The sequence below is a fragment of the Puma concolor genome, chromosome A1, assembly GCF_028749965.1.
Source record: "Puma concolor isolate L17-30 chromosome A1, mPumCon1.1.hap2, whole genome shotgun sequence".
NCBI classification, from domain to species: Eukaryota; Metazoa; Chordata; class Mammalia; order Carnivora; family Felidae; genus Puma; species Puma concolor.
In genome coordinates, this window is record NC_141667.1 from 123,941,158 (window position 1) to 123,958,254 (window position 17,097).

Genomic DNA, 17,097 nt, shown 5'->3' on the forward strand with positions numbered 1-17,097 from the left:
TGTAAATTTTAAAAAATAAATAAAAAAGAAAAAAAGAAAAATGATCTCACTGGTGTGGAACCTTAAAAAAACCCAAACTATACAGAGAATGGATTGGTGTTTGCCATTTGCAGGGGGTGGGAGTGGGCAAAATGACTGAAGGTGAGCAAGAGGTACAAACTTCTGGTTATAAAATAAATAAGTTCTGGGGACATAATGTACAGTACATTGACTATACTTAATAATACTAAATTGTATATTTGAAAGTTGCTAGGGATGCCTGGGTGGCTCAGTCAGTTAAGCCTACAACTCTTGATTTTATCTCAGGTCATGATCTGAGTTTGTGAGTTTGAGCCCCAAGTCAGGCTCTGCACTGACAGCATGGAGCTGGCTTGGAATTCTCTCTCTCATTCTCTCTCTCTCTTTCTCTCTCTCTCCTCCCCTGCTCTCACTCTCTCTCAAAATAAATAAATATTAAAAACAAAGTTGCTAAAAGAGTACATAGGAAAAGTTCTAATTACAAGAAAAAAGAGTTGCAACTATGTATGGTGATGGGTGTTAACTAGACTTATTGTGGTGATCATTTTCCAATATATACAAATGTCAAACCATTATATGTATATCTGAAACGAGTATAATGTTATATGTCAATTATACTTCAATTTTTCAAATTAACTTAAATTAGAAATAAATGTTTATTAAATTAATTTAATTAATGGATGTTCCATATAAAAATTAAGATCTTCCTAAATAAACATGGAGACTGTAAAATCCATAAAAGAAAACTAGATGTATTTTAGTTCAGAAATGTAAAAAACACCTTTATATGGCAAAATATACATAACTACATCAATATAAGTTGTATAGGAGAAAAAATATTTGTGATATAGGTAGAAGATAAAAGTTAATATCTATATTTTAAAAAGAACTTTCTCAAACTGAAAACATTTTTTTTCAAATAAAAATGGGAAAAGAATTTAATTGATAAATCAAAGAAAACCAAACATAAATGACAGTATGCTGAAATTCACTGGTAGTATGTAGGAATTAAAGTAACAATGAGATATCACACTGGCAGAATGTAAGACTGCTTTTGCTTTTAGAGATAAAAGAGGTTGCTCATAACTTGGTGGAAATTAAAAGTACTACAAAATTCTTGAAAAGTACTCTAGCAAAACATTTGAAAATTAAAATTATTAATACCCTTTGATGTGTCAATTCCACATCTGAAAATGAATTTCACAGAAATGAAACCACCAATATTTTAGAAATATATAAATGAGGGGTGCTTGGGTGACTCAGTAGGTTAAGCATCAGGCTCTTGATTTAGGCTCCAGTCATGATCTCAAGGTTGGCGAGATTGAGCCCAGCATCTGGCTCCAGACAGCACAGAGCCTCTTGGAATTCTCTCCCTCCCTCTCTCTCTGCCCCTCCCTGGCCCGTGCTCTCTCCCTCTCCCTCTCCCACTCTCTCTCTCTCTCTCTCTCTCTCTCTCTCTCTCTCAAAATAAACAAATAAATGTAGGGGCGCCTGGGTGGCTCAGTCGGTTAAGCATCAACTTTGGCTCAGGTCATGATCTCATGGCTTGTAAGTTCGAGCCCCGTGTTGGGCTCTGTGATGACAGCTCAGAGCCTGGAGCCTACTTCCGATTCTGGGTCTCCCTCTCTCTCTGTCCCTCCCCTGCTTATGCTCTGTCTCTCAAACCTAAATAAATGTTTTTAAAAATTAAAAATAAAAATAAATAAATGTAAAGTTTTTGATAAATAAATAAGAAACATGTAAGTAATAGTACACCATGGTTTAGGAGGGCTAATGAATACTTGAAACAAAATACTCATCAACAGGTGAATAACTGAATATATATCAATGATTCACCCTGTATTATGGGGTACTACACGGCTATTAAAAATATCCTGGGGCAACTGGGTGGCTCAGTTGTTTAAAGCATCCAATTGTGAGTTCACGCAGCATGTTGTGCTCCACATTAGGTGTGGAGCCTACTTTAAATTTATTTTTACATTTATTTATTTTTACTAGAGAGAGACAGAGCACAAGTGGGGGAGGGGCAGAGAGAGAAGGAGACACAGAATCCAAAGCAGGCTCCAGGCTCTGAGCAGGGCTCAAACTCACAAACCGTGAGATTATGACCTGAGCCAAAGTCAGATGCTTAACCGACTGAGCCACCTAGGCACCCCCGTGGAGCTTACTTTAAAAAATAAGAAAAACAAAAACAAAAAAGAAATTGGATACTTGTCTGACAACATACAAAAGTATTAGATATGTGGGGATTTCCAAAGGTATTGGTGATTGAGGAAATGTAAAATGCATTATCTATCCTAATAAGCTAAAATAAACACTAACAAAAAGCCACCAGATGTTTGCACATGTGTAGCAATCCAATGACTGCAAATAAATATGTGAAAGGAAAATTACAAGCCTGTTTGTATTGGATACCTGACAGGAATGGTGATGTGACTAGAAGAAAATGAGGAGGGACCAAGCCAAAAAAACTTTAAAAAAAATTTTTTTTTTGTTTATTTATTTTTGAGACAGACAGAGACAGAATGCGAGTGGGTTAGGGACCGAGAGAGAGGGAGACATAGAATCCAAAGCAGGCTCCAGGCTCTGAGCTGTCAGCACAGAGCCCGCTGGGGGGGGCTCAAACTCACAAACTTTGAGATCATGACCTGAGCCAAAGTTGCAACCCCAACCAACTAAGCCACCCAGGCGCCCCTTTAAAAATTTTTTTTAATGTTTATTTATTTTTGAGAGACAGACAGAATGCGATCAGGGGAAGGACAGAGAGAGGGGGAGACACAGAATTCGAAGCAGGCTCCAGGGTCTAAGCTGTCAGCATAGAGCCCAACACGGGCCTCCAACCCACGAACTGTGAGATCGTGACCAAAGCCAAAGTCGGACACTTAACCCACTGAGCCACCCAGGAGCCCCCGGAAAAAAACAATTTTTTAAAGAAACAAAAATGCACCTTTAAAGGGCATTTATGTAAAAGGTTATGCCCTCTTTAAAATAAAACACGTAAAATGGCATATGTATAAATTTTATAAAAACATTTAAAGTTTTAAAATTCTGGTTAGCCTCATTAAAACAAACCTCTTCTAAATGCTTAAGTATTCACAAGGTGTGGTTTCTTATAAATGCTCACACAGAAAATAAATGATAATACGGGTACGTGGATGGCTCAGTCAGGTAAGTGGTCTACTTCAGCTCAGGTCGTGAGTTTGAGCCCCGAATCAGGCTCTGCGATCTCAGCACCACTTCCGATCCTCTGTCTCCCTCTCTCTCCGCCCCTCCCTCTCTTTCTGCCTCTCCCTCGCTCACGCCCTCTCTCTCAAAAATAAATAAACATTAAAAAAGGAAACAAATAATTATAAACCCTGTGTAATACAAAAAACCGCCACAAATGATTACCGTTATGGGCAGTTTATCATGACTTTTTACTAAAAACTTACCTGAAAAATAATTCGACCCACTATGTCAGTAATACTCATTAAATTCCATAACCATGAGCAAAATTAAAGAATAATCTTACAATTGAGAATGAATCTTAAACGATAAAAGTGTGAATAAGGCTAAAATAGTATGACAGTTTTAAATACGAACTCACCTCTTTCAAACGTTCTGAATCAGCTTCTCCTTCACCTGTTCCCTCTGTAGAACTCAGACACGGAGGAAGGCTGGGGCTAAAGGCCATGAGGTCGGTCTTGGGCGGACCCTCCCCAGAGCACACCCTCTGCCGCCTCTGCTGCGAGTACGACCAGCTCCCCACCGCGCTGGAACACACCAGCGTGGGCTTCCCCGGCCCGCACGCGCCCTCGCTGGGCGGCGCCGAGCACCGCAGCGCCACGTACAGCAGCAGCGTGAGCACCAGCAGGCTGGACACCGCGCAGATGGCGATGATCAGGTACACGTTGACATCCACCAGCGCCGTCTCCGCGCCAGCGGCGCCCGCCAACACCCGCGACGAGGCCTTGGGCGCCTGGCCGCTCTCCACCAGCGACAGCAGCACGGTGGCCGTGGCCGTCAGCGCCGGCTCGCCGTGGTCCCTCACCAGCACCAGCAGGCGCTGGCGCGGCGAGTCCGCCTCGTCCAGGCTGCGCGTCGTGCTGATCTCGCCCGTGTACAGCGCCACGCGGAACGGGCTGCGCGCGCCACCCGCCGCCGGCTGCAGCTCGTACGACAGCCACGCGTTGTAGCCCGAGTCCGCGTCCACCGCGCGCACCTTCGCCACCACGTGGCCCGCGCCCACCGACCGCCACACCAGCTCGCTCACCGCGCCGCCCGCGCCGCCCGCCCCTGGCAGCGGCAGCAGCGCGGGCGCGTTGTCGTTCTCGTCCAGCACGAACACCTGCAGCGTCACGTTGCTGCCCAGCGGGGGCACGCCCGCGTCGCGCGCGCTCACTTGGAACTGCAGCAGCTCCAGCTCCTCGTGGTCCAGCGGCTGCAGCGCGTACACCTTGCCGCTCTCGGCGTGCACCGACACGTAGCTCGACAGCGCACGCTCGCCCACCCGCCGCTCCACCAGCGAGTAGGACACCAGCGCGTTCTCCTGCGCGTCCGCGTCCCGCGCGGACACCGTGAAGATGTGGCAGCCGGGAGGGTTGTTCTCCTTCACGAACACCGTGTACTCGGCCTGCGCGAATGTCGGCGCGTTGTCGTTCACGTCGGCCACTTCCACGGACAGGCTGGCCGTGGCCGACAGCGAAGGCGAGCCCCCGTCCCGTGCGGTCACCACTACAGCATAGTCCGACACGCTCTCGCGGTCCAGGGCTCTGTCCAGCACCAGCGAATAGTAATTCTTGAAGGTGGACACCAGCTTGAAGGGGACATGGGGTGTTAGCGAGCAGGTCACCTGCCCGTTGGCGCCAGAGTCACGGTCGGACACGCTGATCAAGGCGATGACAGTGCCCACCTGAACATCCTCTCGTACCGGGAGTGACAGAGAAGTGATGGTAATATGTGGGATATTATCGTTTATATCTAGTACTTCCACAAAAATGGTACAATGACCTGCCATTGGAATATTCCCCTTGTCTATTGCCTCCACCGATATTTCGTACAATTTCTTTTCTTCGAAATCTAGTTTACCCTTTGTTCTAATTTCTCCACTGTTAGGATTTATGATAAATGCATTCAGCACTGCAGGAGATACAGGCCTTCTAAATGAGTAGCTTATGTCTCCATTCGCACCATCATCAAGATCTGTGGCATTTAGCTTGATCACTAATGTACCATTAAATGCGTTCTCTAATATCGTCACTTTATAAATGAATTGGTCAAATTCTGGGGCATTGTCATTCACATCCAGAATTTCGATCAGCAGCTGAACTGTGCCGGTCATCTCCGGTTTACCCCCATCATTGGCTGTCAATAATAAACTATGCTCCTGAATTTGCTCTCTGTCCAATGATTTTCTCAACACAAGTGACAACGAAGACGTTTGTTCACGATTGTTTTGTGTGTCCAAAGCGAAATAGTCGTTGGGATCGATTCGGTAGGTCAAGGCTGAGTTTATTCCAATATCTGCATCGGATGCGCCATCTAGTGGAAACCGAGTTTCTGGGGGTCTAGATTCCGCAATGATTATTCTTTTCTTACTTTCAGGGAACACAGGCGGGTTGTCGTTAATATCTTTAACCTCCACCTCCACATGGAAAACCTGCAGCGGACTGTCCACGATCACCTCCAGGTGGATGCTGCACTCCGCGTTCCGCCCGCACAACGCCTCCCGGTCGATCCGAGAATTCACAAACAAAATTCCATTCTGCAGATTTACCTCCAGTAGGTCCCCGCGGCCTTTGGACACCACCCGGAATTGGCGTCGCACCAGCTCTGCCAGCTCCAGCCCCAGGTCCTGTGCGATTCGGCCCACGAAAGTGCCGTGTTTGGCCTCTTCCAGGACCGAGTAGTGGATCTGGCCGCTCCCAGCCTCCCAGGCTGTGAGCAGCAGAAGCGACTGGAGAAAACTCAGGGCTCCGGGGCCTCCTCGCCAGGAAAACAGCATGGTGCACTCAAAAGGATTCAAAGATAGCTTAATGTATATGTAATACCTTACCGCAAACTGATTCTCACGGCCTTCTATTGGGGAAGGATTCACTAGAGGTTTTCCACTATCTGCCAAATTTTCTGCAGGACGGAAGAAGCGGAGGCACGTTCTTCAGGCAAACGTTCTCAGTGAAGAGCGACACCAAGCGCATGAATTTGTAACTGTAAACATGATTCAGTATTCCTATTTTCCGTTGATGTAGGGTTGGTTTTTTTTTTTTTTTTTTTGCATTTCGTGAGGTTTTTCACTGCAAATACCCAACTGAAGATTAAATGTCTTTCTTTCCAGAGACAGTAAATAACTACATTCTTCTTTTTATTGGATGCTAGTTGAAAATTTGTCGATGAATTCCATTTTTCCACAAATAAATTTTTGCAGAAACTTTCATGCAGAATTTTGAAAGAGGAAATTTCGGCATTTACTTTTGGAAATCAGTTTCCAGTTCTGCCTAGTTTGGGGGGTTTTGTTTGGGAATATCTTTTTCCTATAATATTTATTTATAACTGCTCACACAACAGCCATTGACTCAAAATGGAAACACAATCAATTATAAGAAGAAAACAAATGATTGTGAAAAATATTAATAAGTGATATACCAGATTTTAAATAAATATACTGTATTTGTAACTTCCCCCAAATATGACGGTGAAATGTGGATACAATATTTGTATTTAAAGGAAGTGTCCTGTCAATGTGTGTATGAGTTTGTATGGGAGCACACTTGTGCATAAACACAATAATTTAGACTATTAAAATATAACAATGCTTTAAATTTCTCTTTGTATAAAACATGCCAAGAAGTAGCATCCTATCTATTTGATGGAATTTAGATTACTACAAATAAGCTAAACTTCCCTCTTCTCTTGCACACCATCACTGGAAAAAAAACTTACTATCATTTAAATTGACTGATACTCCCAAAATCAACAGGTAGATGCTAACACATCTTTAGCAAGGAAGAAAGGAAGAAAATTTTACATTTACCTACTGCTACAACTATCTTTACCAAGCCAAAAAGTTCCAGGTGAAATAGGGCTATGAAAGATGCAGTACAGGGGCTCCTGAGTGGCTCAGTCGGTTAAAAATCAAACTTCAGATCACATCATGATCTCACGGTTCACCACTTCAAGCCCTACGTCTGGCTCTGTGCTGACAGCTTGGAGCCTGAAGCCTGCTTCCAATCCTGTCTCCCCCTCTCTCTGCTCTTCCCCCACTTGCGCTGTGACTCTTTCTCACTCTCTCTTAAAAATAAACATTTTAAAATTAAAAAAAAAAGATGCAGTACAGCTCCAACAATTATCTTGCCTGTTCTATGCACAAATCTGCAGGAAACAATAGTTGAGTTCATTTTTGTATTTTTGCTCATCTGTGAAAATTTGGGTAGTGTATTTGATATTCTCTTAAACTCATCCTCCTCTCATGTTCCATTACTTTTATTAACATAGCTTTACTCTTATAGTGGGAACAGTCCCTCGATTCTTTCTGTTGTTCTTGTTTATCAAGCTCCATCCTGTTTCCCTTTCCTTTCCACCTAACCTTGATTATATGATCAACTATTTATAATACGTCAGACACCCCAAAAGCACTTAACTACTTACATTATTCCCCTAACATTTCCCTTAGCTTCCAATACACAGCCTAACTACTCATTTTCTCTCTTATTGAGCTTCTCCATTTAGGGATGCCACTTCACCATCATCTCTGTATTCCCTGCAAGCTTACTCTCACCTTTACCTTGATTGGGCTCTCAAATGAATTCATAACTCTTTCCTCCTACATACAGAGATTCTTCTAGATTTTCTTCTTTCTCTTCTCAAATTCCCAGCCTCATTCCCACCATTTCATTCTCAGATAATTTACCCAGAGAGATAAGTAATCAAACATAAATTTAATGGCTCTCTTCTTATATCAACATTTTTCTTTATATTCTCTATTTTTTCATTGCCTACTAAGGAAAAGTGGTCCCTACTTTTAAAGCCAATCTTATCCTCCTAAAACATTATCCTTCATACTTTTCATCTTTATCTACATTCTTAATCTGCCTCATCTTCAGTATCTCCTTCTTTACTTGCTTCTTTTCCTCACACTACAAAAATACTCAAGTGTCTTTAAATATGTATACACACACATGTACACATATTATACACACACACACTTAAACTTTCTACTTCTTCAGGGGGAAGTTTGTTCTGTTTATCTCCTCCTCTTCCCCTCAAACTTCTAACATTTACTTGATGTATTGTACTTTGAGTTTTATTTCAGCTGTCTGTTGTATTACCTTGTGATTTTTAGCTTATTATAGTGGGTTGAATGGCAACTCCCCTAAAAGATATGCCCACATCTTAATCCCTGGAACCTGCAAATATTACTTCCTATGGAAAATTATGTGATTAAGCTTAGGGTCCTGAGAGAAGGAGCTTAGCCTCGATTACCTAGGTAGGCCCTAAAGTGCAATCACATGTATCCTTATAAGGCAAACAAACATATGAAGAAGATGATATTCAGAAGAGGAGGCAATGTTTTGACAAAATACAGCAACCATTCTTGATTTAAAAAAAAAAACCTCAATAATGTAGGGATAGATGGAAAATACCTCAAGTTTATAAAGGCCATATATGAAAGACCCACAGCTGATATCATCCTCAATGGGGAAAAACCAACAGCCTTTCCCCTATGGTCAGGAACAAGACAAGGATGTCCACTCTCAACATTACTATTTAACATAGTCCTGGAAATCTTAGCTTTAGCAATCAGACAACAAAAAGAAATAAAAGGCATCCGAACTGGCAAGGAAGAAGTCAAATTTTCACTACTTGCGGACGACATGATACTCCTATGTAGAAAACCCGAACAGCTCCACCAAAAAATTTCTAGAACTAATATATGAACTTAGCAAAGTCGCAGGATATAAAATCAACATCCAGAAATCTGTTGCATTTCTGTACACCAAAAACAAAGCAGCAGAAAAAGAAATCAAGGAATTGATCCCATTTGCAACTTCACCAAAAATAGTAAGATACCTAGGAAAAAACCTAACTAAAGAGGTAAAAAATCTGTACTCTGAAAACTATAGAACACTTATGAAAGAAATTGAAGAGGACACAAAGAAATGGAAAAGCATTCCACGCTCGTGGATTGGAGAAGAAACATTGTTAAAATGTCTATACTACCCAAAGCAATCGACACATTTAATGCAATCCTTGTCAAAATACCACCAGCATTTTTCGAAGAGCTAGAACAAACAATCCTAAAATTTGTATGGAATCACAAAAGACCCCAAATAGCCAAAGCAAACCTTAAAAAAAATCTAGAGGCATCACAATTCTGGATTTCAAGCTGTATTATAAAGATAAGGTACTGTCACAAAAACAGACACATAGACCAATTGAATGGAATAGAAAACCCAGAAATGAACCCACGAATATATAGTCAACTAATCTTCAAAGTAGGAAAGAGTATCCAGTGGAAAAAAGACAGTCTCTTCAATAAACGGTGTTGGGAAAACTAGATGGCAACATGCAGAAGAATGAAACTGGACCGCTTTTTTACACCATACACAAAAATAATTCAAAATGGGTGAAAGACCTAAATATGAGATAGGAAACCATCAAAATACTGGAGGAGAACACAGGCAGAAACCTCTTTGACTTCAATCAGAGCAACTTCTTACCAGGCATGTCGCTGAAGGCAAAGTAAACAAAAGCAAAGATGAACTATTGGGACCTCATCAAAATAAAAAGCTTCTGCACAGCAAAGGAAACAATCAACAAAACTAAAAGGCAACCTACAGAATAAGAGAAGATATTTGTAATGACATATTTGATAAAGAGTTAGTATCCAAAATCTGTAAAGAATTTATCAAACTCAACACCCAAAAAAATAAATAGCCCAGTTAAAAAATGGGTAGAAGACATAAATAGACACTTTTCCAAAGAAGGCATACAGATGGCTAACTAATACATGAAAAGATGCTCCACATCACTCATCACCAGGGAAATAAACATCAAAACCACAATGAGATACCACCTCACAGCTGTCAGAATGGCTAAAATTAACAACACAAGAAACAACAGGTGTTGTTGAGGGTGCAGAGCAAAAGGAATCCTCTTGCACTGTTGGTGGGAATGCAAACTAGTGCAGCCACTCTGGAGAACAGTATAGAGGTTCCTCAAGAAACTAAAAATAGAACTACCCTACAATCCAGCAATTGCACTATTAGGTATTAACCCAAAAGATACAAAAATACAGATTTGAAGGGGTACATGCAACACAATGTTTATAGCAGCATTATCAACAATAGCCAAACTATGGAGAGAGCCCAAATGTCCAGACTGATGAGTGGACAAGAAGATATGTATATATGTACAAATATGTAATTCAGCCATCAAAAAGAATGAAATCTTGCCATTTGCAATGATGTGGATAGAGCTAGAATATATTATGCTGAGCAAAATAAGTCAATCAGAGAAAGACAAATACCATATGATTTCTTTCACTCATGCGTGGAATTTAAGAAACAAAACAGATGAACATATGGGAAGGAGGGGGAAGAGAAGAGAGGGAAACAAACTACAAGAGAATCTTAATGATAAAGAACAAACTGGGTTGATGGAGGGAGGAGGATGGGAGATGGGCTAGGCGGGTTGATGGGTACTAAGGAGAACACTTGTTGTGATGAGCACTGGGTGCTGTATGTAAGTGATGAATCAATGAATTATATTCCTGAAACCAATATTGCACTGTATGTTAACTACCTAAAATTTAAATTAAAATAAAATAAACACAGGGACGATAAAAAATAATGGTATTACTTAATGGAATTAAAAAACAATCATTATATATGCATGTTTATAATATATTATTTTTTTATTTTTTACTTTTTGTTTTATTGGAAATATTATATGCACAAAGTCCAATAAAGATAAAACTTTTTTGTCAAAAAATTATGTGATAGTGGCAATGAACAGGATATTTTACTTTAAATTTTTTTGAATGTTATACAATTATTCTAGCAATGGGTTCAAATTGAAAAACCATTTGAAGAAAAATAGAGACAGAATCATTGAACAAAAGTGACAAAAGTATTTATATAGAATACCTATAATTTGACCTATTAATTCACAGACAAAAGATCTGAAAATATAGGCTCCAACTATTAATGTTTACCAGCATTTGAAGCTTACGTTTTTTATTCTACACAGTTCTTAACATTGTGTATTTCTTTACAAAGAAGTTTTACACCTCAAAAAATCATTTTAAATGTTTTAAGGATCAAAAAGATAAACATAAGCAAAAAATTTAATCTTCAAATTTTGGAGAATCTTGTGCCCATATTAAAGGCTCAAAATTCAGGAAAAAAATAGTAGCTTTGAAGAGAGTAATGGACATCCCAATAATTACAGACTGGAATCTCTGACTAAAGTCTTAGATATCTAGTAGCCTCAACCTCTCCTCTGAATTTCTGATGCTCGGTAATAACTCCAGAGGATAAACACATCACTAAGGAATATAAATTTAACCAAGAGTGTAACTAGAAATATGTTTCTATTGTGTCCAAAAGAAATTAAATTGCTATATAATAAGTATAATAAATAATACTTTTACCTTTTTGATATAGATCATACTTATAAATACTACCCAATTTGACTTGTAATCATGAATCTACATTTATAAACAATGGATACACTCAGATTTTGAATATATAAAACTATAAATTATTATAATAATAAAAAAGAAGAAGAAAAGTAGGCAATGTGACCAGGGAGACAGAGCGGTGTGGCCAAAAGCCAAGGAATGCCGATAGCCATGAGGAGATATCAGAGATAACACATTTTCCTTTCAAGCTCCAGAGGGTACAGCCCTGCCAAAACTTTAATTTTGGACTTCTGGTTCCCAGAGTGGAGAGAAAGTAATTTTTTGTTGTCTTAAGCCAGCCAGTTTTTGGTAATTTGCTACAGCAACCCCAGGAACTAACACACCTATTCACCTAAATTCTTTACTTGGACACATTGATTTCATTTTGTTATGTATATCTTCTGATTTAATTCTTTCATAGGTTGTTCTCTAAGGGAATTACTCCCAAATCTACTTTTATCATCTCTCCTGAGTTCCAGATCAAAATGACATTTCCAATCATAATGGCATGCTCCAAGAACCACAGAAGTAATATTTTCTTAAATGTTTCTCTCCATTTGGTAGCTGGACAACCATACACAAACTGTTTCTCCTACTGTACCCTGCATCTCAGTTACTGGCAATCTCATCCTCCTAAGTGACCAAACTAAAAACATTAGTGTCGTCCTCTACTTTTGTCTTTCTTTTATGATTTGTAATGAATCGGTCATTATTAGGTTGCCTCTACTTTGCCAATGCCTCTTGTACATGTTTCTTTCAATCCATTTTGACTGTCATGATTTGTCTCCATTACCTGATATCTAGAGTACAATAAAAAAATTCTTTACTCGTTTTCCTACCTTCAGAATCTCCCCTGCTCCATCCTTCAAGTACACATTCACTAGAGCAAACTCTGCTCATTTATTCATATTTATCTCTCCAAAGGGAACACTTTCCAGTTGAAAAGTTATCTATCTTGGGGTGCCTGGGTAGCTCAGTCAGTTAAGCGTCCAACTTCAGCTCAGGTCATGATCTCACGGCTTGTGGGTTTGAGCCCTGCATCCGGCTCTGTGCTGACAGCTCAGAGCCTGGAGCCTGCTCCGGATTGTGTGTGTGTGTCTCTCTCTCTCTCTGCCCCTCCCCCACTCATGCTCTGTCTCTCTCTCTCAAAAATAAATGAAAACTTAAAAAAATTTTTTTTAAAGAAAAGTTATCTTTCAAGGAACTCTTTAATAAAGAGTATACCTACACTTCTACAATGAAGGGAACCACCTAGGTGGTGTATTTCAATACCATATATGATTAAAATTATTGATGGAATGATGCTATATTTCATGTTCTAACTAAAGATATGTGAGATAGTAGTAGGCAAAGGCAGGAAAGTTTAAGGCCTTCACTACCAGGCTGAATGACTTAAGTTTTTATTCTCTAGTCAGAGAAACCTCTGCATATTTTTGCGGTAAAAAAATTACAAGATGTAAAATACACTTTAAAAGATTCAATTGAGGGGTGCCCCGGGACGGCTCGGTAGGCTAAACCGACTCTTGATTTCCACTCAGGTCATGACCCCAGGGTTTGTGAGATACAGCCCCACTTCGGGTTCTGTGCTGACAGCGTGGAGCCTGCTTAAGATTCTGTCTCTCCTCTCTGCCCCTTCCCTGCTTGGTCTCTCTCTCTCTCTCTCAAAATAAATGAATGTAAAAAGAAAAGAGGGGCGCCTGGGTGGCGCAGTCGGTTAAGCGTCCGACTTCAGCCAGGTCACGATCTCCCGGTCCGGGAGTTCGAGCCCCGCATCGGGCTCTGGGCTGATGGCTCGGAGCCTGGAGCCTGTTTCCGATTCTGTGTCTCCCTCTCTCTCTGCCCCTCCCCCGTTCATGCTCTGTCTCTCTCTGTCCCAAAAATAAATAAACGTTGAAAAAAAAAAATTTAAAAAAAAATAAAAAAAAAAGAAAAGATAACACAAAGAAAAAAGAAAAGATTATTTATACGCTAACAAAAAGTTATTAAAGAAAACAAATATGCTTAAATAATATCAATGACTTACTTCACTGGAAGAATTTAAACAATCTTCTCCCGACTGTGGAAGGCTAGGGCTGAAGGCCATGAGGTCGGTCTTGGGCGGACCCTCCCCAGAGCACACCCTCTGCCGCCTCTGCTGCGAGTACGACCAGCTCCCCACCGCGCTGGAACACACCAGCGTGGGCTTCCCCGGCCCGCACGCGCCCTCGCTGGGCGGCGCCGAGCACCGCAGCGCCACGTACAGCAGCAGCGTGAGCACCAGCAGGCTGGACACCGCGCAGATGGCGATGATCAGGTACACGTTGACATCCACCAGCGCCGTCTCCGCGCCAGCGGCGCCCGCCAACACCCGCGACGAGGCCTTGGGCGCCTGGCCGCTCTCCACCAGCGACAGCAGCACGGTGGCCGTGGCCGTCAGCGCCGGCTCGCCGTGGTCCCTCACCAGCACCAGCAGGCGCTGGCGCGGCGAGTCCGCCTCGTCCAGGCTGCGCGTCGTGCTGATCTCGCCCGTGTACAGCGCCACGCGGAACGGGCTGCGCGCGCCACCCGCCGCCGGCTGCAGCTCGTACGACAGCCACGCGTTGTAGCCCGAGTCCGCGTCCACCGCGCGCACCTTCGCCACCACGTGGCCCGCGCCCACCGACCGCCACACCAGCTCGCTCACGGCGCCGCCCGCGCCGCCCGCCCCTGGCAGCGGCAGCAGCGCGGGCGCGTTGTCGTTCTCGTCCAGCACGAACACCTGCAGCGTCACGTTGCTGCCCAGCGGGGGCACGCCCGCGTCGCGCGCGCTCACTTGGAACTGCAGCAGCTCCAGCTCCTCGTGGTCCAGCGGCTGCAGCGCGTACACCTTGCCGCTCTCGGCGTGCACCGACACGTAGCTCGACAGCGCACGCTCGCCCACCCGCCGCTCCACCAGCGAGTAGGACACCAGCGCGTTCTCCTGCGCGTCCGCGTCCCGCGCGGACACCGTGAAGATGTGGCAGCCGGGAGGGTTGTTCTCCTTCACGAACACCGTGTACTCAGCCTGCGCGAATGTCGGCGCGTTGTCGTTCACGTCGGCCACTTCCACGGACAGGCTGGCCGTGGCCGACAGCGAAGGCGAGCCCCCGTCCCATGCGGTCACCAGCAGCTCATAGTTCGCCACGCTCTCGCGGTCCAGGGCGCTGTCCAGCACCAGCGAATAGTAATTCTTGAAGGTGGACACCAGCTTGAAAGGGACATGGGGTGTTAGTGAGCAGGTCACCTGCCCGTTGGCGCCAGAGTCACGGTCGGACACGCTGATCAAGGCGATGACAGTGCCCACCTGAACATCCTCTCTCACCGGGGGAGACAACGAAGTAATCATTACCTCAGGGGTATTGTCATTCAGGTCCAGAACTTCCACTAGGACTGTGCAGTGACCTGCCATGGAAGGAATCCCTTTATCAATGGCGTTAACCTGAATTTCATACTCATTATTCTCTTCAAAATCCAATTTCCCATAAATTCTGATTTCACCTGTTTCTGCATTTATTGAAAACATGCATTTCTCACTCACTGGCAAAATCAGTCTGATTGCATAGGAAATTTCTCTATTGACCCCTTCGTCTAGATCAGAAGCATTTAATTGAATCACTCTCGTGCCGTTTGGGACATTTTCAAACAACACTACTCTATAGCCAGGCTTATCAAACTCCGGAGCGTTGTCATTCACATCCAGGATGCTTATTTTAATCTGAACAGATCCTGTTAGCTCGGGTTTACCGCCATCCTGGGAGGTCAGCAATATATTAAGTTCTGGCGTTTCCTCTCTATCCAATGACTTCCGTAGAACTAGTTCAGGCAATATACTTTTATCGTTTTTCGTTATTAATTTAAGAGTAAAATACTCATTTATACCTAACCTATAGGTCAGAAGAGAGTTTACGCCGATGTCCGCATCGGAAGCGCCCTCTAGAGGAAAATGAGAATCCAGAGGTGCAGATTCAGAGATAAGTACCTTTTGTTCTACTTCTCTGAACACCGGCGGGTTATCATTAATGTCTTTCACCTCCACCTCCACATGGAAAACCTGCAGCGGCCTGTCCACGATCACCTCCAGGTGGATGCTACACTCGGTACTCCTCCCACAGAGCTCCTCTCGGTCGATCCGAGAATTCACAAACAAAATGCCATTCTGCAGATTTACCTCCAGAAGGTCTCGGCGGCCTTTGGATGCCACACGGAAAAAGCGCGGTACGAGCTCCGCTAGTTCCAGTCCCAGGTCTTGCGCGATGCGGCCCACGAAAGTGCCGTGTTTGGCCTCCTCCGGGACCGAGTAGTGGACCTGGCCGCTCCCAGATTTCCCAGCTGCAAGGAGCAGAAGCGCCAGGAGCAATCGCCGGGCTCCTGGGCCTCCTCTCCAGGAAAACACCATTGTAGTTAACGAGATCTCTGAGATGGGACTGTTAGTTTTAAGGGACTGCTCGCCTGGGAACCTTTGTGAGCAGTCTTTCTTTCCGTAGGTATATGTTTGATAAAATTTACCCAGCGTTCCGGTCAATATGGAGTCGATCCTATTCTGCCAGTTGTTGGAAGCTGAACGCGAGACAAAGTTTTCCTTTTCCACCTTCTGAGTGTACAGCGACATCATGTGACTGATTATGTAAGTACAAGAAAGATCCTGAGGTTCTTTTTGGTTTAGCCACTTCCCGGGACACTTTAAGTTTTTTGACTTTTGGATATGTTCATGGATCGTTTGTAAATGACTATTTATTTAATGTATATGATATAAGTAACAAAGCACAATCATTTCCATTATTCTTCAGATTATTAAATATTCTGCTTCAAAGTCTATCATAAAATAGCCATAAAAAGCTACTCTTTGCCTATCATGGAGAACAAAACAAAGAATAATATACATCACCTTCGACTTTACTTTGCTTACAATTCCCACTTGTAGTGCATTTTCTCCTTCACAAGCACTTAATTGTAGGACTTTAGGGAAAACTCAAGAATCCCTCATTTAGTAAAGAAAAAGAAACTAAGATATGTCTATTAACTGAATATTTCATATAAATTATTTTATTCATACTTCTGGTAAATATGAGAATTCAACATAAATATGAAGCATGTCATTGTTTTGGCTCCTTGATACTCAAATGTGATGACTTTTCATACAACTGCTCTCATTCCCATAACATGTTAAAATGAGGTTTGGGTACAGATCCAGTGAAGTTTTATTCTAGCAGGAGGAAAGCATTTTCCTGTAAAATGTTGAATCAAAGCCTCCAAATTTCACAACTGTCTAAAGTAGAAGTGGAGGCCTAATATGAAAAGAACTGGTGAGATGTTTTGGAGCCCAGTCTCAATAACTAAAATCAAAAGAATATCAACTTTACAATGAACTTCTGGTTTCCCTTTAAAAATTTTCCCATCAGGCCAGTTAGTAGTCACTCAAAATA

At 42.7% G+C, this 17,097-nt stretch overlaps 3 protein-coding genes across 3 annotated transcripts; 2 read left to right on the top strand and 1 right to left on the bottom strand.

The window, feature by feature from the left end:
* The first annotated feature begins 1,037 nt into the window (after window positions 1–1,037).
* Window positions 1,038–5,174, top strand: LOC147584411 (uncharacterized). The gene is given in 2 exon segments (XM_086716398.1): window positions 1,038–1,060; window positions 3,655–5,174. Coding segments are annotated over 2 exon segments (1,305 nt in total). The 3' UTR covers window positions 4,937–5,174.
* Window positions 5,175–9,718: 4,544 nt separating this feature from the next.
* LOC147584412 (uncharacterized) lies at window positions 9,719–15,102 on the top strand. Its single transcript, XM_086716405.1, has 2 exons — window positions 9,719–9,730; window positions 13,743–15,102. Exons 1-2 carry the CDS (start codon window positions 9,719–9,721, stop codon window positions 14,904–14,906), a joined length of 1,176 nt encoding a protein of 391 aa, XP_086572531.1. The 3' UTR covers window positions 14,907–15,102.
* LOC147584413 (protocadherin alpha-12-like) lies at window positions 14,938–16,283 on the bottom strand. The gene is made up of 2 exons (XM_086716420.1): window positions 15,024–16,283; window positions 14,938–14,952 (listed from the first exon to the last, which is right to left on the bottom strand). The coding sequence occupies exons 1-2, from the start codon at window positions 16,281–16,283 to the stop codon at window positions 14,938–14,940; spliced, it is 1,275 nt and encodes a 424-aa protein (XP_086572546.1).
* Window positions 16,284–17,097: the final 814 nt, after the last annotated feature.